The following is a 24659-nucleotide window of genomic DNA, read 5'->3' on the forward strand; positions in this document are numbered from 1 at the left end:
ACCTTCATTAGCATTGCTTTTAATAAAACACATCTGTAGTACTGCTTTTGATTAAAAAAAACTCTCAGTAAAATTCCTTTTGATAAAATAGCATACATATGATTGCTTTTGATAAAACAGCCTGCGATTGCTTTTACACAAAAGTTCCAATTATGGTAAGTGTTTGCCATCAAAAAAGTAGCCTCTCACACTCAAAGGGTGTGTATTGTGATGCATGCTGTCCTCGCTTTGAGTGGCAAAAGAGCATAATATCTTTAATGCCTATTGGGATTCGGTTTGCCGATCAGTTGTTTAAACATGTTAAAAGCCGCACGGGAAAATCAATAATGAAGTCGGCGTATTACTACTTAATAAACTGTCGTGTTGTTTGTTAATTTGGCGCATCACATGCCCGAGAGGAAAATCCTCACATTGCCGACATAATCAGACGAGGCTGGTCGTAATCGACCTCACCTTTCCCCCGATGAAAACGGGGTTAAATTCGGTTGAGCCATCAGATGAATGAGGAGCGGAGACAATTTCGATCAATCAATGCCCAGAATGTAGGTACTACGTTGAGCAGAGGCAAAGGAGTTACGTGTCACAATAGTAGCAATGTCTACGGCAGAAAGCAGGCGGGGATTTACCCGAACAGATCAAGAGCTGATAAAATGGCCCCATAAAAACCAAGTTACAAATGGTTGGAAGAGGTACCGTTCGGCGAATGCATGGCGACAAGGACTTAGCAGATGCTTTTGAGCTTTGTAAAGGATGTTTGCTCGATTTCTCATTTCTCGCGTTTGTTTTGTTAAATGCAGGTACATGTATAACGACGATGCGATTGAGAATACACAGGTGAGATATCACAGTTAGCTCCCAGATTGGACCAAAGGACGACGACGGAAACATGAACTGGATCCAGTGTTTCACAGTGTCGTATTTGGCCGTAGTTTTACCATGTGTAGCCGTCGCGTACAGATTCACGGATGCCTCAACGTTAAATAAACGCAACACTAGTCGCAAAGACAATAACACTTGGAATAAATTAGAACTTCTACAGGCCCTAATTCATAGGTTAAGGCAAAAAAAGCCGGGATCTTCACAGACACAATACAGATATAGGAGGAGCCGGCCTATGTACTATGGCTGGGTGGCAGAAAAGGAAAATGACGCTGACATACCAAGAATTGGTAAGTGAATTCTTTAATTGATTTCTTTAATTGATCAGCCAATAATTAATTTGTTTTCATACTTTGCAATTTTTCCTTTATGGAAATTATGAAAAGCAGATGCTTTAGGCACTTATTTGTCATGCTGATTAAAAATTCCAAATCTGAGCAATTAAATGCTGTTAACCCTTGCAGGTTAAAGCATACATGCAGTTTCATAACAAATGGTAATTTTTCTACTTTTGCTACCTATTAAGCTAACAGATTTTAAAAACATTAACCCTTTTGGGTTGAGAATTCAGAATCTCAACTGTGATCTTACTGTTATGATTCAGAGCTACTTCCAAGGCAATGGCGTGTATCAGTGCAGTTACTTCTTGGGGCCAATTCTTGCCCGAGACTCTGACTCCGACATGTCTTCTTGAATCACTTTCTAGGTTATGAAAGGGTGCATTAAAGTTATGATAGCAAGTTGCTATTTCTCGTATATTTGAGTTGTTTTTTTATACTCAATAAAGTACACATACAAATAACAGACACAAGATGCATAGGTTCCTAAAACTATTTTGTTGTTTGATAGCAAATCAAAATTTATTAACAGATTTTGATTACAAGCGTGCTTTAGTTGATGTTATCTCAATTGTACTTAATTTTTGCAATTGATAAGAGAACATAATAGTGATTTGTGGCCAAACAAAATGTGTTTTTCCGATCTTGCTTGATTCCCCTGAGGGGGTAGCTTCTTTTTTTGCGCAGTTAGAGTATACATGTGTTGAAATCAAAGGCTAAAAATGTTTTAACAGTAGGCATGAAAATGTATTTGGGGCTTACAAGAATGTGATTTTTTAACATTGTTTTAATCAATTTCCACAAGGACGCAAAAAGACTTTTCATTCGTTCTTGAAAAATTCTTCTTTGGGTATGGTCCTGTCCAGTTTGTGGAAGCTACAATGCAAGACACGTTGGGATTTGTCGTCTGAATGAAGGGGTTAACGAAGAGCATCAACACAACGAAATCACTACGATGTTTGCAACTTCCTTAAAAGCATCCGCATCTTCTGGCAAATCTCCGCTTCAGCTCTTTCTATGACACACACGTGTCTCGCAGTTCCGCACACACAGCTGAGAGATATGCCGCATAATGCACGCTGCATCTGGGGCTCACTTTTTTCCGCCACCACCTCTCAATTGCCGAGGTATTGATAATTCTTATAACAGAGGGTAATTAAGTTCACACGGCATTAGCATGCTGGCTGGAGAGTCTGACGCGTTGATACGATCATCTGCATCGCAGAATTACGTGATCGCATTTTACGAGCGTTACAACGTTTAACCCATTGGCGGCATGTTGAAGAGGTGGAAGTGGGTATGGTATTTATGCTCCAGGGTCCAAGCCTAGAAGAAAGGACTTATACGAGCTGTGTGCCCTTAAACAATGCACTTTACGTAGTAAGGTTGCTGCTTGAGTCTGATACGGTCATTGCATTGAAGCATTACAAGTTGTTTAACTCACAGGAGAAGGATGAATGGATGGAAGAAGATAAGATTATTGTGGTCCTGGGTCCAACCCTTGAAAAACATCAGGACTTGAGAGTTGTGTGTCCTTGAACAATGCACTTTATGTGTTCATATGATCATTTACATTGTGGAATAACTTAAGAAGTTTAACTCATTAAGGCATGGTGAAGGTCTAGGTGCATTGATCAGACACATCTACGGTCCAAGTCCTGAAGCATACTATTGACTATTGAGATGTGTGTTCTCGAACCATACACTTTTCCTCATATGTACACTTTGTGATTGTTCTTTCGCACACCATGAAGCTAACATACAAAGTCTTTCTTAAAGGAATAAGTTTTTTTGGAAAGGAAATTAATAACAAAAAGCTTATTGTTACTGTAGTCTTGATTAATTAGGTCTTGATTAATTAGGTTTAAATCAGGTTTTATCTGAAGGTGCTATGAGGATGAGATATGCAAGTATGTCATCCCATGAGTGGTGACAAATGAAATTTGGGGAAAACACTTTTTGCCAATTGTCGTTGTCACTATTTTTTAGGCAGAGTGCCGCAGAGTGGCGGTTGGTGACTAGGTCCAGGCAGTGGCAGTTCAGCGTGTGTTTAGAGAAATAATGTCTGACTAGAGTTTTAAGAGGTCTTACAATTACAGCCCGTTTTTCCCACACATGACGCTGGCATTAGGCCAAACCTTAACATGTGCTGTCTTGCAATAGAAACGTCTCCTAAATAAGACAATGCAAAATGAATGAGGCAATTTATGAAAATCGTGCAGCGTGAACCTTCGAAGGGCTGAGATAGCACCAAGGTTGCTTGAGAGAGAGCAAAAGACGACATTAAGGACAGTCCTCTGAGGAACACAAAATTTTTCATGGCTGTCAAAATTCAAAGTGACATCAATCATACATCAAGTGCAATACTTTTTTGAACAAGTAGTTCAAAGGGAAAAAATTGCTATCAAATTTTCATGCAAATGTCCGTTTCATTCGATCATGCATTAACACAATCCACTTGTTATAATGCACTTAACAAAATAATGTTGTTGATATGTGAAAATAGATGCCAAACACTTTGGATAGAGATAGGTTTTCTCCATTTATAAGTTCCCGATAGGTGGCCAGTGTGCAGCCAGGGCAGACTCCGTAACGTAATGACTGAGTCTGCAAGTGGGAGACAGTCTATGGCACTTCATTCATCATGGTCGAATTCCTAACAGCAGCGTACCTTTAAAGGGTTAACATCCACTTACCAAGAGGAACTAGAATTATACCATCCATCTGCATGATGTAGGTAGAGATGATACATCTAGTCCACAAATTAATTCTTAACAGGTAACCAAATGTAAATTTCATTGAAAAGTACCTTCATGGCGGGTTGATTATGGATATAAAGGGAAAACATACATGTCTGACACAAGCTGATGAGTATTTATTGCCGCTGAAGTTACATGCACATGTGTATAGGTTTGAGATCGCACTTGAGATTCTAATTCTTTATAGGCAACAATGCATGTTGCTGCAGTTCTCGATTAGTGCCAATACCTAATACAGGCACAAGGATCTGGATCCACGATCGAGGCATTGAAGTAAGGTGATCTTATCCCTAATGGCCTTGACATCCACGTGGTGGGTGCTGAGCCTATGACGTTTAGATTTTGAGTCCGAGTTGACCACTAGACCACACAGCCCCTGATGTCCAAGTCACTTGGCTCTTCATAAGAATCAAAGTGACTTGGTCAAGACCACAAGTAATACGTCATAGAAGGGCATTGACATTTAGGAGTTGATATGCACTAGACCACACGGCCTATGATGTCCAAGTCACTTGGCTCTTCTCAAGAATCAAAGTGACTTGGTCAAGACCACATGCAATACGTCATAGAAGGGCATTGACATTTAGGAGTTGACCTACACTAGACCACACGGCCTATGATGTCCAAGTCACTTGGCTCTTCTCTGAAGAATCAGGCTCCATCAGCCCCAGTCGAGCTGCCAACAACTCTTGACTCGGTATATTAGCATAGCTGATTGGAAGCGTGGGAAATCCGATGAGAAGACAATACCGTTACCCGTCTAGCAAAGAAAACCAATCAGGGAAATGAACGGCGTAGGTTTTGATTGGTCACAACCAATTGTTGTCACTCCGATCATGACGACTTCATGTCCACGCAGAATCATTCGACCTTGGTTGGTGGGATGTCTTTGTTGACAGAAAAACAATGATGATTTGAAGGTATACATATTATTTTATGTTTTCAGATAAATATTTTGAGGACTGAGAACGTTGAGATACCATCAAAATAGTCATTTTATCATTTATTTGGTATATCGCTACACCATTGTAATCAGGTCCAAAGGTACGCCCAAGTTTACAGGAGTTCTGTGGACCAACCTTGATATTAAAGGGGTACGCCGTTCGGAATCACTTGTGGTCCAGTTAAATAGAAATTCACTAATACACAATGCCGTAGTGCAGTTATTATGAATACAAATTTGTTTAAACTTGATATTCATAGCATTTGTATATCAGTCTACACAACGGCAATGTTGAAATTTATATTTAGTATTTATTTTCGCAATTGTAAATTTTCAATTCAATTACAAATTCAAAATTTTTAACGAATGGTGTTGGCCTTTAAAACTCATCCACATACTGAGTGACGTGTTATTGCAATGCATAATAAATAACTGCCACACCAAAAATAGCAAAATGTGCATTAACCAATCAATTACCATAATATGATTTACCAGTGGTCCATTTTGTTCATTTGCTTACAATATTGATCAGTTGTTTTCTATGAATTCTGACGTCGCTATTACATTGTATTATCACTAAGATGGTCACGTAGAACATGTACCGGGTACACTTTTAGCATTATCCTTTGTAAAAACATTACCGTAAAACCTTCTAGCTTTTGCATGCGCCGCCAAGGTACTAAAAATAGACGTCAGGGAGCAAATTAATTAATAACATCCTCTTGTTTGCGAAAATTTTGCAAAAATATATTAGAGTTAAAAAGACGCCGGAAATAACGGTAGGAGTAGCAAGTAAGAATTTTTATCTCATTCTCTGGAATCCGCATATGATGTGAATAGAAAGGACGTAATGATACATATATATTTATACATATATACAGCTGAACTGTCACCTTTTGCACTAAAGCACCCTGCAAACAAGCAATTTAAATCTCCGTGACCTGCGATCGTGATCAACAAAAAATTGCTTGTTTGCAAAGCTCACTGCAGGTGCCATTTACAAAAATTTGCGACGGCAGTGACCAGTGGAATCGAAATCTAACCCAGCGATTACCAGTTTGACGCACAGACAGATCTTTTGATTGTACATACATGGCGGGGATTATCATCATAGACCACAATCTAAATTGCTTGCTTCTGCGGCGCTTAAGATTCCTCGGCTTAGAAAACCACATAAAAAATTGCCTTTATCATATTTTTCATAACCAGTTTAGTGCTTATCACAGATGCCAATGGGGCCAATGAACCTTGCTCTAAAGATGAGAGGGCTGTTTCTCTCTGATCGCGGATGTGGAAAGTACCAACGCCTTCGAAACGCACAACAAAATCCACACTACCAGCCTTTGTCTATCAGCCACATCCCCGGCAGATTTTCCCCCCTTGTCTTAGAAAACCATAGACGAAAATTGCCTCTATCGTATTTATTACCAGTTTAGTGCTTATTACAGATGTCAATGAGGTGTCAGGGAAAATTGAATAGCTTCGGCAAATAAATCATCACATTGACATTGGTAATGCTCTGGATACTCGAGGAAAAGGTCAGAGGAGTAAAAATATGTCTGTATCGGAAATATTGAAAAGGATATAAGCTTTAGTTAGAGTGCACCGTGATGTTTCCCGCGTCGGTTTCCTGAAGGTATTGTTGAGTGATTATAGTGACTGGAATATGACTGATTTGAGGGAAAGGCCAAGAAGTCCCACTATATTTTATGGCGTTACGTACCGACACAACTTATTTTGATATTCAGAACCAAATCAAACTGGGCAAAATTGTCTAAGGTGGGAAAAATACGACTACACTGAAAATAAGATTCGTAAAAGGCGCACCTCTCAAGAACTTCTTTTTTCAGCGTATTTTGCTGCTGGTGCAGCTAATAGCCACCGTAATATCACCAGGCTAGCTCACTTGGTCTTTAAAGTGCAAATCAAATTAGAATAGCCTTGGCTTTAGTGCTGTGAAAATTGGTTGAACCAGACCTTTAATAGACTGACTACTGCATTTTAATGAGTGAATCCATTAATTCAAAAAGAACATATATGTGAGAAAGGAAGGAACTGAAAATGCAACACATCAATAAGTTCTTCTTTAATACCTATTCTATGAAAAGTGTGGGAATTACATATATCTGTCGATAGCATCAATATTGTCAATTGGAATTAAGTCAGGGATAGATGTCCCATAAGTCTTCTTTATTGGCAGCCTGGGAGGTAGATTGCAATTATCTCATAATCACATTACAGGTAGCAAAAGCTTTCAAACAATGTTTGAGATGATGTTTTACATGCTGTTGCCATGATTGCATTTGAATTATGTGTGAAATCAAGAGCAACGCATGCGTATGCCCCCAACTGATCGTTGTCCATCGGGCATGATGAACAGTCTGCTGTGTTTTGTCACGTTTAAAAGTTGTTTAGTGGAAATACAATCAAAGATGGCTGCCCTAGCAGCCATGCTGAACATGCCGAGTATCCATAGGAACCTTCCTGTAATTGCTCCCAATGATCCACATCAAAATGAAATCAGCTTCCTAAAGCATCAATCAGATATTGCTGTACTAGATATATACTCTAGTAGAATAGAAAGTTTTGTAGCATGTGATTAAAATCACTCATCTGCATGGCAATTTGGAGACCATCATCAGCATGCACCTACTCTTCCTTCAACACAAGCATCGCCATTGCCATGCATTTCTTATTCTCCTTGCCCGATGGAACCAGGAGATCCACTTCTATCCATGTCACACCTGGGCGAGGGACGCGCCATCCACTCACAATGAGCCCGCCAGGTTTACTTTCACAGGGAACACTTAATGTTACTTAGCAGATTGACCATACACCAGGCGCAGGGATTTGGTCAATTGTTGGGCTTCTAAGATCGAAGTAAACATCTCTAAAGGCTCTGGAATACGCTTACTATTCTCTAATAGTTGTATTTCCATCTAACTCACACGTCATCGTTTTGTGATTCTATCTGCTGGCTTGTCTATTTCATCCCGGGGCAGTTTTCGCCAACTTCCCATGTCTATATCAGCCCCATCCCATCAAGCTCCATGGGCTAATCCAAACCTGGGTTTAACACAGGATTTTTCCAAGAGACGCAAGGACAAAAAAACACAGCAATCACTAGTTTAAGCCCAGCAACAGGTGCTCATTAAGGCGCCATAGCTGGTGATATAACAGGGCGTGGGTGACACCACAGCAAGGCTAATACAGTGACACAGAGTTAATGAGAGGGGACGCTGAATGAACAAATCATGTTGGCACAAACGAATTAAAAAAAATATCAAACTTTGAGGACAAAAGGCTTTTATCAAATGCTAGCTGCAATATGTCCATACAAAAATTATTGAGACCGTGAAATGACCATTTGCCTTGAGTCATGGTTGATTCTTCTTCTTCTGCCTTGGCGATGAAGTCAAACGCATCTTCATCTTCTGTGTTCGTCCCCATGTGGTCAGTGAAAACCCCACTTGGCTTGGCTCTTAAAAGGTCTTGAAAAGAGATCCCAAAGCCATGCACAGTCATTTCAAACTCAACCCAGGAAAAAGTGTATATAGCAAAGGAAATACTACATCCGGACATCGACGGACAATCCATCTGAGAACAATTTACAATGTCACATCATCTCCCTGGGGATTCAATTATCGCCATATTTAGATCTGTAATGGCAGCTCAATGCACTTAACCAGGAAGGCAAATTAGCACGTAGCACCTGAACAATAAAACTTACAATTACACCCAACGTCAGAGGGGATAGTTCTTCTTGCATGGAAAAATACTATTATACCAGAAACAAAGAAATGATAAGTATCAAATTACTAGTGTTGACAAATTATGAAATCCTTGGCGATTTTTGAGAATTTCTCATTGAATGAAGTGCTAATTTGTTGTCAGTATCCAACTGATGAATCCTATAATAAATGAGATGATGAAGCAGAAGAAATCACGCAGATCTTTCAAGGAATCGATAGAATTATTGCAATGATCTATGGTAATTGCTTTGAAACATGCGTCACGGAGTGCGTTATGAGTGCAATTGAGTAGAGAATAAGATGGTTAATTACATCGAATGCACAAGAACAAGTGCATGAAGATTTTATAAAAGCTCAAAACTTAAAAGCTGAAAAACCTTTATTGCTATGAGTGGGCTGAAGTACACTGTTCTTTGCTAAATCCTCCTCTCCTAGTACTAAACCTTTCCATATCTGCTCCAAGCTCATCTTCTCTTTACCTCCCACCAGCCAGACATCCCAACTACCACTAAACCTAATAAAATTAGGATACAATGATAGAAGTATACCTTAACAACACATAAGAACACATTGGTCTAATATCAATATCCTCCGGTGGTAAAGGAGACACCGGGATCCGGATATACATCATCATCCCCCATTCTCCGTAACACCTGCACCTTTTGTCTGATTTTCCATCAGTAGCATACTCATTTTTCCCTTTTTTCAACCCCTCATAGAACCGGTAGCTTTTTTGCTCTTTGCGAAGTGGATGTATACAGTTTCCAAGATTGTATTACCACCTTTTGTTTTTTGCTGCTCAGGGCTAGGGTTCCCTCGACAGAATGCCTATACCTTTCACTCATTTTTTTATTCGGCCCAAAACCAGTATAATTGTTATGCTCCTTATGCCCCTCCAATCCGCCTTAGATGACCAAGTCCAAGATACCACTCTCAGTATCTCAGTCCCTGACTACCTTTTGACAGATTTTCTTCATGTCCTTTGGTCTGGCAGTATTTTCTGTCTTAATTCAATTCCAGAGTATGTCTTGAGACATGCAATGGAACAAGTAAAGAACAGACCTTATGATGTAGTCCTTGCCTCTACTGTAGGTGCTTTGGGATTTGTGGAGATTATGCCGAAAACGCTTGACCGATCTCTGGCCATCTCAAAAGAACAATGACCTCCAGTTGTCATAGGTATTCCTGGCATGTAGTGATCACCTCTGACCTGAAAGCAATCTGGCTACTAAATACCGTTAGTCTGGTGTTCGTGTGGTAGCTAGGGATATCCCAGGACATTTGTGAACTATCGCATTAACCCTTATATGAGTGACAGTTTTCTTACATGTATTCCCTTACTTAACCCCTTACCCAGTGCCTTCTCGGTTTTGCCAAACCGATGGAAAATCACCTTTATTTTTTCATTACCATGAGGAGACTGGATTTTCCTGTCACTTCAATTTCCAGCCCTAAAAAAGGTCATCTTCTTATTGCCCACTGCCTTCCAACAATTTCAAAGATATCCAACATTTTTCTGACAAGAAAGGGAGAATATTGGCAAGGCACAGGAAGGGAGAATAACTAGGGGGGCATACCTCTAACTTTTAAATTTGACACGAACCAAATACATGCACTGAACCTAAATAAAACATGACTGACTTTCACCCCTGCCACAACAACGCCACTTTTTGCATCCTAGTGCAGCCAAATACAAAAGAACAACAACACTCGTGTGTCTCAGAGTGGCGTGGCCCTGGTATCGACAGGTCCTCGGCTGTCAGACTTGGCAATCTACTGGCGTTCCATTTGACTTCCTCTCCCCGTAGAGATGACAGTGTTGATGGAAGATATAATCTGTCTGGGATCGTAGCACCCATGGGAGGATGATTCGATCACCAGCAGGTCAAGGCTAGAAGAGGCTGTATGGAGATAGCTTAATACAATCAAGGCTAGCAGTTTTAATGACTATTGTCCTGCTTCTTTTATCAGTAACAGACAAATATATAGAAGAGAGTGGAATGCACATGAAGGGCAGCAGATTTATCCATTTGACAATAATGTATTTCTTAATACATTGATGGACTATAGTTTTCTTGATGGCATCCACAAGTTCATTGGCCAGTCAGTGCCTATTGGTGTCAAAATCATCATCAGCCTCATGTTCGGGTAGGTCACCTATCTTCTTCCTACTGGCACTCAAGCTCCCCACTGCTACAAGTAAAAATACCAAAACCTCATTTCAGGATGTACATGTATGAAACCCTACCACCTTCCTGTTCCTTTTTCTACTCTTTCAAAGATCAGTATGTCTGTGGTGGAAGATATGGTTGAAAAATACGAGATTGGGCAGTTTGGAACTGGATGATCACTCTATAGAGCAAACTTCTTGTTGGATCTTAAGTAAATTTTCCGTTTCATACTCGCATCACTTAAGACCAACATCAACCCCACGGAAAATCATATATCCTAGACGTTTATAGCTGACCAATATTCGATTCTATCTTTCTACTACAGAGAAATAAGGGTATGATAAGTCCATTCAATGGAGGCGAGATGGACTATTTTCTTACAAAGAACTTCAGTACAACATGAGCACCTAGCTCCCACTCGGATCAATGCAACACACTTGATCCTGTGATCTGGTTAAGATGACCACTGAACGTTGGCAACCAGAACTTCTCAACATGGACAGGGCACTGCAAAAGTATCATCGACATCATTTTTTGAAGGGCAAAGTTCTGACCCCTGGCCACATATATCACTGCGGAGGATATCTCGTCAATCAAACGGGAAGTCAAAAGAATGATGCTTAAAGACTAAGAGGTGTTTATATTTTCTGCCAAAGGTTTGCTGAAGAAACATAGTATCATACATAGGCCTCTCAGATTTACAAATGGAAGATAATAAAAGATGTGGCACCAGACAATACTACTCTACTCTCAGCAATAAAAATATTGAAAAATGCAAAAGGTCATTCTTGCAATAATAATAGCTGTTAAAGATCATTTGTGTTTGAGCTTTGGAAGCCCAACACACTTGTGGATGGATCACAAGAAGTTTTGTTTCTTAATACGCCAGGTCTTAAAAAGAGAATGGCAATTTGAAGTATGATCCAAGTCTTAATGCAAGAAATGCTCTCTTCTATTCTTTAATTGTACATCTAAATACTCTCTTCTAATCTTTGTACATCTAAATGCTCTCTTCTAATCTTTGTACATCTTAATGCTCTCTTCTATTCTTTGTACATCTAAATGCTCTCTTCTATTCTTTGTACATCTAAATGCTCTCTTCTATTCTTTGTACATCTAAATGCTCTCTTCTATTCTTTTTTACATCTCAATGCTCTCTTCTAATCTTTGTACATCTAAATGCTCTCTTCTATTCTTTTTACATCTAAATGCTCTCTTCTAATCTTTGTGCCGATAAATGCTCTCTTCTATTCTTTGCTGCATCTTCGTGGTCGGTGAAAACCTAAAAGTAGTCCGCTAAAACACTGATGGTTGTGCAAAATTCTCTTTCTATCAAATCCACCATTACCCGTGAAAAAAGTCACATTCTGATTGTCATGTTATCATACCTGATTATCTTCAGACAAAGTCGATCATCTGCTAAAGGGTTAAATGTCACTATGATGATATTTGGATCATGAAGGAACACATTCTTTCGCTGGTCAGAGCAGATGCCCCAAACTGAAATTGGTCAAACTCCCACGCGTGTTATTTCAATCAGCGTGGTCGTGAATCTAATCATGGGCACCAGAAATAAGCCGCAAGTGGACTAACCAGTCAAAGCTGCAGCATATTAGTAACGGTCATCAACCCTTTCATTTCGGAGAACATGTGGGAACAGTAAGTGCATCTGTTTACAAAAATCTGACCGAGTGATTGAATTTTTGCATGAAGATAATCAGCATCCTCTCCAAGTGAATGTTCTTTCAAAAAGGACAACTCACGAGAACAGATCAGAGACGACACACGAAGAGATGAAGCATTGTCCATAAAAGATTCAACACAGTAATAATCAACCTTTTTCAAGTGATCCTATTTTTTGAAGTTGCTCCACATTGGGAGAAAAAATTATTTAGAGCCTGCATGTTTCCCTCATTCATGTTGTTCAGTCATTTTATCATTAGAAATTATGCTGTTTTTGTTAATATATAGTGACCAGAACGATCATCGTAACCACTAAATATTGGCTATTCCTTTCTCAATAGTTTCTCTGTTAGCATCTGAAGGAAATGCTCACACTTTGATAATCTAGCGTAGCCAGGTAGAAAAGGCACAAGGGAAACAAACCACTTATCGGTTGCCGCTCATTGGAAACTCTGCGAGCGTAATTGACGAAATGGTATAATAAGACAAGTGCAATGGAGGTTAATAGACTGTTTATTCTTGGATGGTTGAGCTGCAGTTGCAACATGAACATTTTCTCGGAAGATTCAGACAGATTAATGGAGGGTTTGCGCCTTATAGAACCTAGTATAGCGACTCCGTCTTCGACCAATTTTAGTGGTGAGTTTTAAAGGGGGACTACAGGCAGGAGCAGAGGGGCTAATTTGGCCATCTTTAGGTGACTAATATACACAGTGAGGGCCCCGGGTCATGTCAGATTCAGTACTAAATATATTCTTTGCACAAGCATGAATCATTTCGATGTACCTTGGATGTGAGAGACCCCTATTGGCAACTTCGTGTAACTTTATCTTGCCTGGCTATTGTCCCTTTAACATTGTTAAAGTACATAATTATGAGGAAAAAAATGATAGTGCTAAAATCTCGGGGATACATGTACATGTATGTTAAAGAAATATAACAAGATTATATACGACATTTATTCATTCTTGCACATAACAATGGTATTCATCAACAGTTACTGATAATGAGACGTGGTCTCATTGAAAAGTTCCATCATTTCCAGCCCATCATGATTAAGCAAACAAATAATAGGATTTTCCTCAGGCAATATTGAAGTAAATTTGATTAGAAAATGAAGTAGACAATCATTGAATTGGGAAAGAATGTCTTGAATCAACATGTTTACAGCGACAGTAACACCCACATATATTAGACAGGGATGCATGCACTTTAAAAGTTTAAGAGTCTGATGGGGGTTTTCCTTAGGTTCCACCCCCCCCCCCCAGTTCTGTAGCAGTAAGCAACTAGGAGTACCACTCCTATCTTCTTTATTAGAAGATATGGCATGATCCACCCCTATCTTCTTTATTAGAAGATATGGCATGATCCACCCCTATCTTCTTTATTAGAAGATATGGCGTGATCCACTCCTATCTTCTTTATTAGAAGGTACGACGTGATCCACTCCTATCTTCTTTATTAGAAGATACGATGTGATCCACTCCTATCTTCTTTATTAGAAGATACGATGTGATCCACTCCTATCATCTTTATTAGAGGATATGACATGATCCACTCCTATCTTCTTTGTTAGAAGATACAACGTGATCCACTCCTATCTTCTTTATTAGAAGATACGACGTGATCCACTCCTATCTTCTTTATTAGAAGGTACGACGTGATCCACTCCTATCTTCTTTATTAGAAGATACGATGTGATCCACTCCTATCTTCTTTATTAGAAGATACGATGTGATCCACTCCTATCATCTTTATTAGAGGATATGACATGATCCACTCCTATCTTCTTTGTTAGAAGATACAACGTGATCCACTCCTATCTTCTTTATTAGAAGATACGACGTGATCCACTCCTATCTTCTTTATTAGACGATACGACGTGATCCACTCCTATCTTCTCTATTAGAAGATACGGCGTGATCCACTCCTATCTTCTTTATTAGAAGATACGGTGTAATCCACTCTTAGAAGATACGACGCGATCCACTAAAACAGATGTCACAGTCGCCACCATTTTGATTGTTTTGAATATCTCGCATTTCCATTTGTCAAAAGTACGGTTCATTATGCCCCAAGTTCTTTCTCGTCGCCAAACAGAACTTTGAGCCAACCTGCCAAATGTGGACGCAAATATCAAATTCTTATTGTTTTTACACTTGTTGACACATACCCACTTAATATTCATTGCCAACTTTCTGACAGATAAAGACAATGCCTTTGTAGTACCATCGTCTCAGCAACAAACTAAGGATATATTAGGTAAATAGCGAGATAGATAATCCTTTCAAAACTCTGATGTCACCTTCAGGGGTTCACACTGCTTGTTGTTGCACATAGTCAACAACCAAAACATCCGGAATGATACCGCAGATATCATAGTCTCTATTAAGGACACCCTCTCTATTAAGGACACTAGTGTTGGTACCAAATTGGTGTCCTTAACAGAGAGATTCTACTGTATACACAAAAGTGTGAATCTTTTGACAAAGTTTGAACATAACTAGGAAGAGGGTGAGTGATGCCTCAGTCAGTGTTGATACTCCTCTGGCATCAACCAACCAACCAACAAAAAGTTTACTTTTGGGTAAAATGATCTATTAAAACAATAATGCCCAACATCATTGATGCCGGAGTTCCTCGAGAGAGGTTTGACCTTCTCCTGATTGCCTTTAGCATTCCAAAACAGTATTGCAAATGCCAATCTCACGAAAATGAAACAATCCTCTCGACAAACGCGATTGTTGTTGAGTCAATCACACGAATCAGGCCATAAACCTCCGCCACCCCATGGTCATCACCATTCATGTTATTCCTCCCCCACCCCAAATGTAATACAAATCTCATAATAAAAATGTGCCACTTTCCCGCGTCTAAATAGAGAATAAATGAATTGATCTAGCGCGTCAATTTGTGACGACTATTTATACCCAAATGGCGGTATTGGGAAGCCTTGTGTTGATTAATCATGCAGGTATGAACTGGCGAGAGTTGGGTGTTCTCTCAACTCCAACAACTTTAGATCTGATACTAATATATCTGGGCAATAAATGATGAATGATATTTATTGTGATTTATGGAGAACAGAGCTAAATCTGGCGGGATTGTCTTGATCTTCAACTCAAAGTGCAAGTTTTATTACGAGTTATGATTTCGACTTCTGTGATATCAGAACTTAGGCAAATGTATCACATGCGGCTTGCATTCAAAAAGAAATAGCAAAATGTTGTCAGCTTTTCTGACCACAAACAGAAAGGGAATGTTTGATGATGGGATAGCAAATATGAATTTGTATTTGCATTTTGTAATTCAGATGGGTTTTTTTTCTGAGACATTCTGTCAAGTTTGGAACTCACTCGGAAATAGTTTATGAAAAGTCACAATTTGAAGAGCTACTCAGGTAATAATTCCAGTTCAAGGCTTTTTCGAAGATTCGCCAACTTGTCAATCAATTGTTATTTTGAAAACTTCACAAAAAGGCCCGCAAAAGCCTGGCTTCTGAACACAATAATAAAGAAAACGCATAAAGGTTTGTCCAGAAGATGCTCAAAGTACTTCATGGCCTCAAATAAAGCCAACCTCCCTCACAATCGAGATGAGTGCTCAAGGGATAAAAAACATCTGTACACAAATTCCGGTAAAAGGCCACCCACAACTGAGGGTATTTAATCCGTCTGCAACAGCTTTAATCAGTTAGGAGCCATCGAATTGAAAAGGAAACCAATAGTTTTAATACCATCTTTGTCAACAAAAAGGTTTCGGGTTATAAGGGACATTTAATTCGTCGAGTATATTGTGAAACCAATAATTTTTTCATCAGGCAGACAGATTTATTTTATTCTAGTTATTTTCAAGCGGCCCAAAATGATTAACAGGTTTTAAGAGCCACGTTACTTATGACCGACTGGGGCATCCCTTCGAGCTATATAGTCACACCAGTTTCATCACTCGAAAACACATCATCCACCTCCTCTTTCTAGCCTTCACTCAAAAAGTTCCCCTTAACATTTCTCAGCAACACATCAAGACATCCGAACAATATCTGAAGGATTTATCACAAGAATTACCACACTGTTCACATCATCAATTCAAAAGATTATCTCCTCAGTGCCCAGCACTTCCACGACTTCTTGTCCAAGCTGACTGAATTCTTACACTATTTTAGTGAAGGAAGATTATATATAAAGACAAATGTGGCTTCCATACAGTGATAATCTGAAAGAACTCCCCCAAGTTTGATATATTTATTGGCAGTGTGTGTGTTTCTATTGCATGAGTATGTTTTAGACCTTGAACACAGGAACAGTCAGTTATAAACCTGGACTTTATCCCGGTCTCATTGCAGCTGGTTTAAGACAGTTCAAGGATTCCTCTACTGAACCCAAATTTTCAGAAGCACTATAGCCATGATACTAAATTGACTGCCATCTTGTCATCTGAATGACACTCTCATCATCATCACAGAGTTCATTTTCACAGTTGCAAAGTTTAGCTCAGAGAAAAATTCAAACCGCTAGACCAATAAGCCATCCTGATGATCGCGGCATTCTCAACAGCATGGTATGTGTTAGCAGGCTAACAGATCAAGGCTCCGAGAAGAAAGGAAACATATTGACTCGGTTATTGAAATCAATTGATTCCAGATCGGATTTCAGCCACAGGAGATAACTCAATGTTGTCCACAGCGGATCTTACCGTTAACCCTTTCAGCCACAGGAGATAACCTAATGTTGTCCACAGCGGATCTTACCGTTAACCCTTTCAGCCACAGGAGATAACCTAATGTTGTCCACAGCGGATCTTACCGTTAACCCTTTCAGCCATAGGAGATAACCTAATGTTGTCCACAGTGGATCTTACCGTTAACCCTTTCAGCCACAGGAGATAACCTAATGTTGTCCACAGCGGATCTTACCGTTAACCCTTTCAGCCACAGGAGATAACCTAATGTTGTCCACAGCAGATCTTACCATTAACCCTTTCAGCCACAGGAGATAACCTAATGTTGTCCATAGTGGATTTTACCGTTAACCATTTCAGCCACAAAAGATAGCTCTAATGTGGAAGACGTCTGCCATATCTGTAGCCATGTCAGCTCTGTCTCCCAACGAGCACTATGGTTTTTCCCTCATTGTTAAAGGGGGACTATAGGCAGGAGCAGAGGGGCTAATTTGGCCATATTCAAGTGGCTAACATACACTGTGAGGGCACTGGGTAATGTCAGAGTCAACAATAAATATAATCCTCTTAGAAGCGTGAATCATTTCGACGCACTGTGAGATGCGAGAGACCCATATTGGCGACTTGGTGTAACTTTATCTTGCCTGCCTAGCTGCTGTCTATATTGTCCCTTTAAAAGGCCTCTATGATGCACAGCAACTGGTACAAGCTAACCCTCAGCGACTTTTTCTGCACAAATGCTTTCACAGAAACTTCACACACAAAGATATGAATACTCGAAATGTCCTGGAGAGGATACCTTTGGGCCATACCAATAATCACTCGAAACATGTATAAAACAGCATGCCATTACGCTGACAAGCAACAACGCAACGGTTACCGTGATTAAAAATACCTCGGATGAAGAAGAAACAATTCTTGACCCTGGGCGATCGTCAACTAAATGCACGCACGAATGGGTTATGCATAATATTTCCATCTAATATGATAAATTGACACTCATAGTGATGGTGGCTATTTCGGTAGCATTTCTGTTGTGGTTGGTACTGTTTCTCATGTTTAACCCTTTCATGCTCCGGCCCAAGGCAAGACAATTCTAAAGTGGATGTAAACGGCCTGCGCCTGCGCTAATGTGGGGTGTGTTTGACGGTATCTGAGGATTGAGAGATTGCAGGACAGTAAAATGCTTATGTATACTGAGATACAATAACCATTAACAGCAATTCCAAACATAAGAGGTGAATGATCAGACCAATGATTTTCATGCAAATCAGAGGCCCAATATCTGATCCCTTAGAAAACATTTTAAAGTAACTTCTGAACAGTACTGTTATGCTGTAACACCTCATCACCTTGTGCTAAAGAAACCCAAGTCAGCAGATGTTTTTTTTCAAGATACGAAACCTTAGAAATGACACAGAAAAGACAAGGAGTAAGTAATATCTGATCTCTTAGAAAACATTTTAAAGTAACTACTGAACAGTACTGTAATGCTGTAACACCCCATCACCTTGCACTACAGAAACCCAAGTCAGCAGATGTTTTTTTTCAAGATATGAAACATTAGAAATGACACAGAAAAGACAAGGAGTAAGTAATATCTGATCTCTTAGAAAACATTTTAAAGTAACTACTGAACAGTACTGTAATGCTGTAACACCCCATCACCTTGCACTACAGAAACCCAAGTCAGCAGATGTTTTTTTTCAAGATATGAAACCTTAGAAATGACACAGAAAAGACAAGGAGTAAGTAATATCTGATCTCTTAGAAAACATTTTAAAGTAACTACTGAACAGTACTGTAATGCTGTAACACCCCATCACCTTGCACTACAGAAACCCAAGTCAGCAGATGTTTTTTTTCAAGATACGAAACCTTAGAAATGACACAGAAATGACAAGGAGTAAGTAATATCTGATCTCTTAGAAAACATTTTAAAGTAACTACTGAACAGTACTGTAATGCTGTAACACCCCCATCACCTTGCACTACAGAAACCCAAGTCAGCAGATGTCTTTTTTCAAGCTACGAAACCTTAGAAATGACACAGAAATGACAAGGAGTAAGTAATATCTGATCTCTTAGAAAATATTTTAAAGTAACTACTGAACAGTACTGTAATGCTGTAACACCCCATCACCTTGCACTACAGAAACCCAAGTCAGCAGATGTTTTTTTCAAGATACAAAACCTTAGAATTGACACAGAAATGACAAGGAGTAAGTAATGTCTGATCTCTTAGAAAACATTTTAAAGTAACTTCTGAACAGTACTGTAATGCTGTAAGTTACAGTGTAACACCCCATCACCTTGCACTACAGAAACCCAAGTCAGCAGATGTTTTTTTTCAAGATACGAAACCTTAGAAATGACACAGAAATGACAAGGAGTAATATAGTATCTATACACCAATATAGATACGGTTACTTCGATTCAGATTTACAAGATAATTGTGTATGTCTCAATAGTACCACAGGTTGTGGGTAACGTTTCTCAAAGTCAGAACAAGTCATCCAATGTGATGTCTCAGGTGTGTACTGCCATCCCTCCAATTATCAAGAATTGGGTCTCCCACCTCCTGACACTGCAGTATGTAGGTGGCTAGTAGATCATTTAGTCACAAAATTAGGGATGCTGTATGTCAATGAGCGGGATTACTCTGGGTATGTTCAGAAATCACGCCACAGGAACACGCCAGTCCAAACTTCTCTGAATTACTGTCAAGAATTTACCAGAAGTTTCATCAATGGGAACATCTGGTGAGTGAGACCCACTCTAATCTATTCATGAAGAGGACATTTTACTGAAATAAAAATTAGAAAACAACCAGAAGGGGGGACCTTCCCACACTGAGGCCAACTAGACAGCCCCCTCCCCTCAAAAAGGCCATGAATTGGGATACCTCTGTAAAGATCATTACTATATCCCACAAGATAAAGTTCAGCCCCCCAAAAAGTGATTCTTTTTGTAAATTTCCCCAAACCATGAACAAATCTTACCCAGCACTTCTCCAACAGAATGTGGCACCTGTCTCGCCCAAGACTTGAGACCCGTTATCTCGTGCATATCTCGACACCATCCTTGCCTGAGCTGACACCTCATGAGCTACTTGACATTTAAAACCCAACCCGACACCGACCCTCGCTTTCAGCAATTGTAAGCGCAGCCGTCTCTCCGTTGACAAGATCAGATAGAGTGTCAGGAATTGGGATTCTCTTGACTATAAAAGCGACTTATCTCTTGCGGTATTGATGGTCTGTTAACTCACTGTAAACCACTTTCTAATCAGTAACTTGCTAAAGTCAAGGAAGTTAAACAAGAGCAACGCGAAGCATGGCATATATGTCCCCGACTGAGTGTTACCCCTTGTCCAAATGAAATGTCTGTTTTTGTCAAAGCAATTACAGAGCAGAGTAAAATCAACAAGAAAAATTGATTCAACGAGATGAAATGTTTCCCCGAAACCAACGAAATGCAAATTCAAGATGGCTGCCATGGCGGCCATATTGCTTCTGAAGTACTACTTTTGTCTGTTTGCTGATGAATATCAATGGAAGGGAACATCAACCGGCCTTCATAAGGATAACCTTATAATTGTTTAAGGAGCCCCTTCTTTTGATTTTTCCTGAAGTGCTCTTCATGTAAGACTTGTTTGGTTTTACATGTAAGTCCTTGACCGGTCCATTGTGCAGAGCGATGTATTTGAAAGGATTCCAATGTCACACGCTGTGAACTGAGGATATATTTTTCGTAGGAATGTGTCTTTTCCTTCATTGCTGCCTAAAAAATACTGGTGGCCAACATAATCTTAGTATAACTAAAAAACCTGGGATAGCCATCTCCAGTTTTTACCCATTAGATGGAATAAGACTAAACAAAAAGGATAGGGCATATTTTTTACCAACTGCATTTCCAGGGTCTGACCAGTCTATTATTCAATAATATCATGTTCCAGCCCGTGATAACAAGCTTGACCCCTTGCCGTATTAGGAACAAGCAGGTTGAGATTGAAGGGTTTCAGTCAGGTCAATCCCCCTGGCCCTGGTCTGGTCCCTTTTTGTCTAGACAGATCTGGACACTTATTGAATAACCAGATGTTTGGCTTATTTCCGAGAATATGCCATACATCACAAAGATATTAAAAAATCCTGAGGCTGAAGATCAAAGTTGGATTTGATCCAGTAACCATGTTGATCCTGTTTGGGCAAAATCTAATTTTCTGATAGTTCATTTTAGCTTACAGGGTCTTGGGTCTGTGAAGCTACACTCTGCTACTCTTACGATAAAGTTTGTAAATGCTTATTGACCCCTTAAAATACATACAGACGATAGAGGATTGATAAATGAACATATACAGTAGAACTTCTCTATTAAGGACACCCTCCGGACTGACAAATGCTGTCATTAATAGAGAGGTGTCCAGATTAGAGGTCTATTGAATGAAAAGTACCAATTTGGGACTAAAACTAGTGTCCTTGATAGAGAGGTTGTCCCTAATTGAGAGGTGTCCGCTAAGGGAGGTTCCACTGTATATACAATAACAATGAATGGGTATGGGGCCTCTCTACCTAGTGCCATACCCCATCCGTAGAGAAGTTATCATGCTGTATATACATTACAAACCTGTCCTGTTCACTCCAGTGATGATAAGGCAAAGACAAGAACTTACCGAACTTCACTGCATAATCTGATTGTTCTAACGTGTTGCTCACCGTAGTTTCAGGCTCAAACCAGATGCTGTCGGGTCTCCAAATATGAGCCGGAGTTACAACCCGAATGAAAACAGGCCTATCAACGAAACAATCCCCAGCCTCCAACATGACAGAAAGTGTTAAGCGTCCTTAGTCACATGCACACATGGTTGGGCGGCATGGTCATCACGTGACTGATATTTGCACAGTGCACCTGTTTTTTAACAAGGTTCTAAAAGGCCATTACGGTGGCCCATAGAGGACATGCGTTTATTTTCAATATAATAGAAAATGTTTCTTTTTACAATGCGTTTTTTTTCTCTCGAATTACAACCGCCGTCTGATTTATTTCTCACCGCCGAAAAAATAATTTCCACCGCCGGGTAAAAAATAATAATTCCCACCACCGCGGTGGAAATAATATCCACCGCGGTGGAAATTAATATCGACCGCGGCAATAAACGCATGTCCTCTATGGGCCACCGTAGACGGCGGTTGTAATTCGAGAGAAAAAAACGCATTGTAAAAAGAAAAATTTCTATTATATTGAAAATAAACGCATGTCCTCTATGGGCCACCGTAGGCCTTGGTCAGAGATTACTATTAAATATCAAAGATTGTAATGAGAAATACGTAGTATCCCAGTGGTCCTTGGTGACGCTTTTAGCTATAGCTTTTGGCCCTTTAGAAAATACAAATTTTTATTTTGAATCCTTACTATGCGTTTGCGTCACCACTATCGAGTTGTGAGTGATTTAGCGATCTCAAAACATTGTGGGTCAAGATGCGGCTGAGGCGCACAGAGGCCTATTGCCATACTGTCGTCTAAGGAGGCTGCCCTTATACATATATCAGTGTTTTAAACTCGGAACAGGAGACCAATCATATTGATTTATATAAATATGTCGTTTTCTTTCAAATCATTTCAGAATGTCCAAGAAAAGCCGGCGGTGAAAAATTATTTGCTTGTCCATCCCCTATATCTGGTACGAATCGTTACGTATGCATTGACGACCACGCTCTGTGCGACAGGCGGTATGACTGTCCCGGGAAGGAGGATGAGGACCCCACGGTCTGTATGTTCCACAAGATGGTAGGTACGATTACCCTATTAATCCTATATGACGTGTGCCGTGTCCATCCTGACACAACCATAGTTAGCCGATAACGACGGAAACTCCCAGTTCCATCCTGACGGTCAATATTCACGGCTACATGTAGTTTTTCACAGCTGCAGACCACCAAAAAAGGCATTTTGGATTTCATTTTCCGATATTTTAAAACGTTTGATGGTACCCCTTTCCCATGAAAGAAGTTGACTTAGCAATATATATTATGGACAAACCGTCGCTTTGGGAGAGCTTCCGTCATGCATACCTACATCAGATGGGCACGGCACAGACCCTGCTTATCCCGGCAGTGGCGGTTGTTTCCAACAAAATGGAACCGGCGTGTATGGACTTCTGACCATCACCAGCAATAACGCTAATTCCGCTCTGGGCCGCAAATAAATTTCATAAAACCAATTCTGGTCGGGCACAACATGTCCATTCATTTCACCACGATCAGATTATGACGAAAAGATCTTCGGGATCAATTAGTAGCAGGAGTAATTACAAGAAGTATTTGTTAGTGAGCAGACGATATATCACGCGGTCGCCCCCACATCAGACGGTGAGAAAAATTAGGAAGGATCCGGATGTTGGTTGGTTCTATCCTCGCAAAAAGTGTCATGGAAAATAGCTTTTATATGTTATATCCTGTTTCTCCCTTCCCACATTTAAAATGTCGCTGATTGTCAATCATTCCTGCTATGCTTTGTAACGTCAACAGATACCGAAGAGTGTTTGTTTGTTTTGCTCCTACCCCTGTTCATTTCTTTGATAATGCAAACGTTAGCACTAACGCTGACTAAATAGACTAGTGTCATGTTGTCCCCTGCAACCATCCATGAGCCGATCCAAAAGCCTGTTGTGAGAGGTGCCCACCCTACCTTCCTTTGCTACCTGTTATCGTTACTAGATGTGTTAATTCCCCTGTTCTTCCCTTCCTATATTTGAAAGCCATTATGTAAACATAAAACGCCAGCGTTAGCGCTAACGTTGACGGGACCAAAATCCCGTGCATACAATCAAGAATCAAATAAAGAATTGTCGTTCAGGGCCGTATTTAAGTTAGCGGGGGTGCAGGGGAGCAACTATCCTTCAGGCGTCTTCAAAAACACGTTTTTTCATGCAGATTTGGCCCCTTCTGGGACAAAAGATGATGTTCTGCCCCCTCTCGGAACAAAAAGTTAAATACGGCCTTGTCTTTATTAGGTTTTGATACTGTGCATACAATGTACGCCGGATAATTTAGCTTGTAAATATTTCGTCCATACTACTCTTGACTACTTCAGTACGCTGACTTTTGGGCGGGTTCACGTGGCATTCTTCTGGATGTTCAAAGCCGTTGGATCTTGTCAGATGAGGGAGAATTGCACATGCCGGCCGCCCTGATGAAGTCCTTAAAGAGGTCCTTAAAGTATTTGGGCGAAATATATACAAGGTAATTTGGACCAGGTCGAATTGCCGGATTCGGCTAATTCAACGGAGCCGATCCAGTTAGACGAAAAATGACACATTTACATGAATGCTATTTGGTTTCACTAAAATATGTTAATACCTGCTTGTGCTAGATGTTTTTTTATTTATATGATTTTTATTATCGCTTTTTTGCATGTTTTTTGTCGATGATTTTATTTTTCTTTAAACCAAAAAG

The 24659-nt window shown here is 39.9% G+C and overlaps 1 protein-coding gene across 3 annotated transcripts in view; it reads left to right on the top strand.

Moving 5' to 3' along the window:
- LOC135488297 (uncharacterized) overlaps window positions 1–24659 on the top strand; it is a 32562-nt gene that overhangs the window by 5802 nt on the left and 2101 nt on the right. For 2 of the 3 annotated variants that reach the window (XR_010446947.1, XR_010446948.1), the window contains exons 2-3: window positions 798–1169; window positions 22829–22992. Coding sequence is in view for 1 of the 3 variants with exons in the window: in XM_064772846.1 (XP_064628916.1) it covers window positions 887–1169; window positions 22829–22992 (447 nt within the window). In the remaining 2 variants the exon portion in view is untranslated. Of the gene's footprint in view, window positions 1–435; window positions 1170–22828; window positions 22993–24659 lie in introns of those variants that run through there. The other variant, XM_064772846.1, reaches the window with a different exon arrangement.

Source organism: Lineus longissimus, chromosome 5 (assembly GCF_910592395.1).
Source record: "Lineus longissimus chromosome 5, tnLinLong1.2, whole genome shotgun sequence".
Classification (NCBI taxonomy): Eukaryota; Metazoa; Nemertea; class Pilidiophora; order Heteronemertea; family Lineidae; genus Lineus; species Lineus longissimus.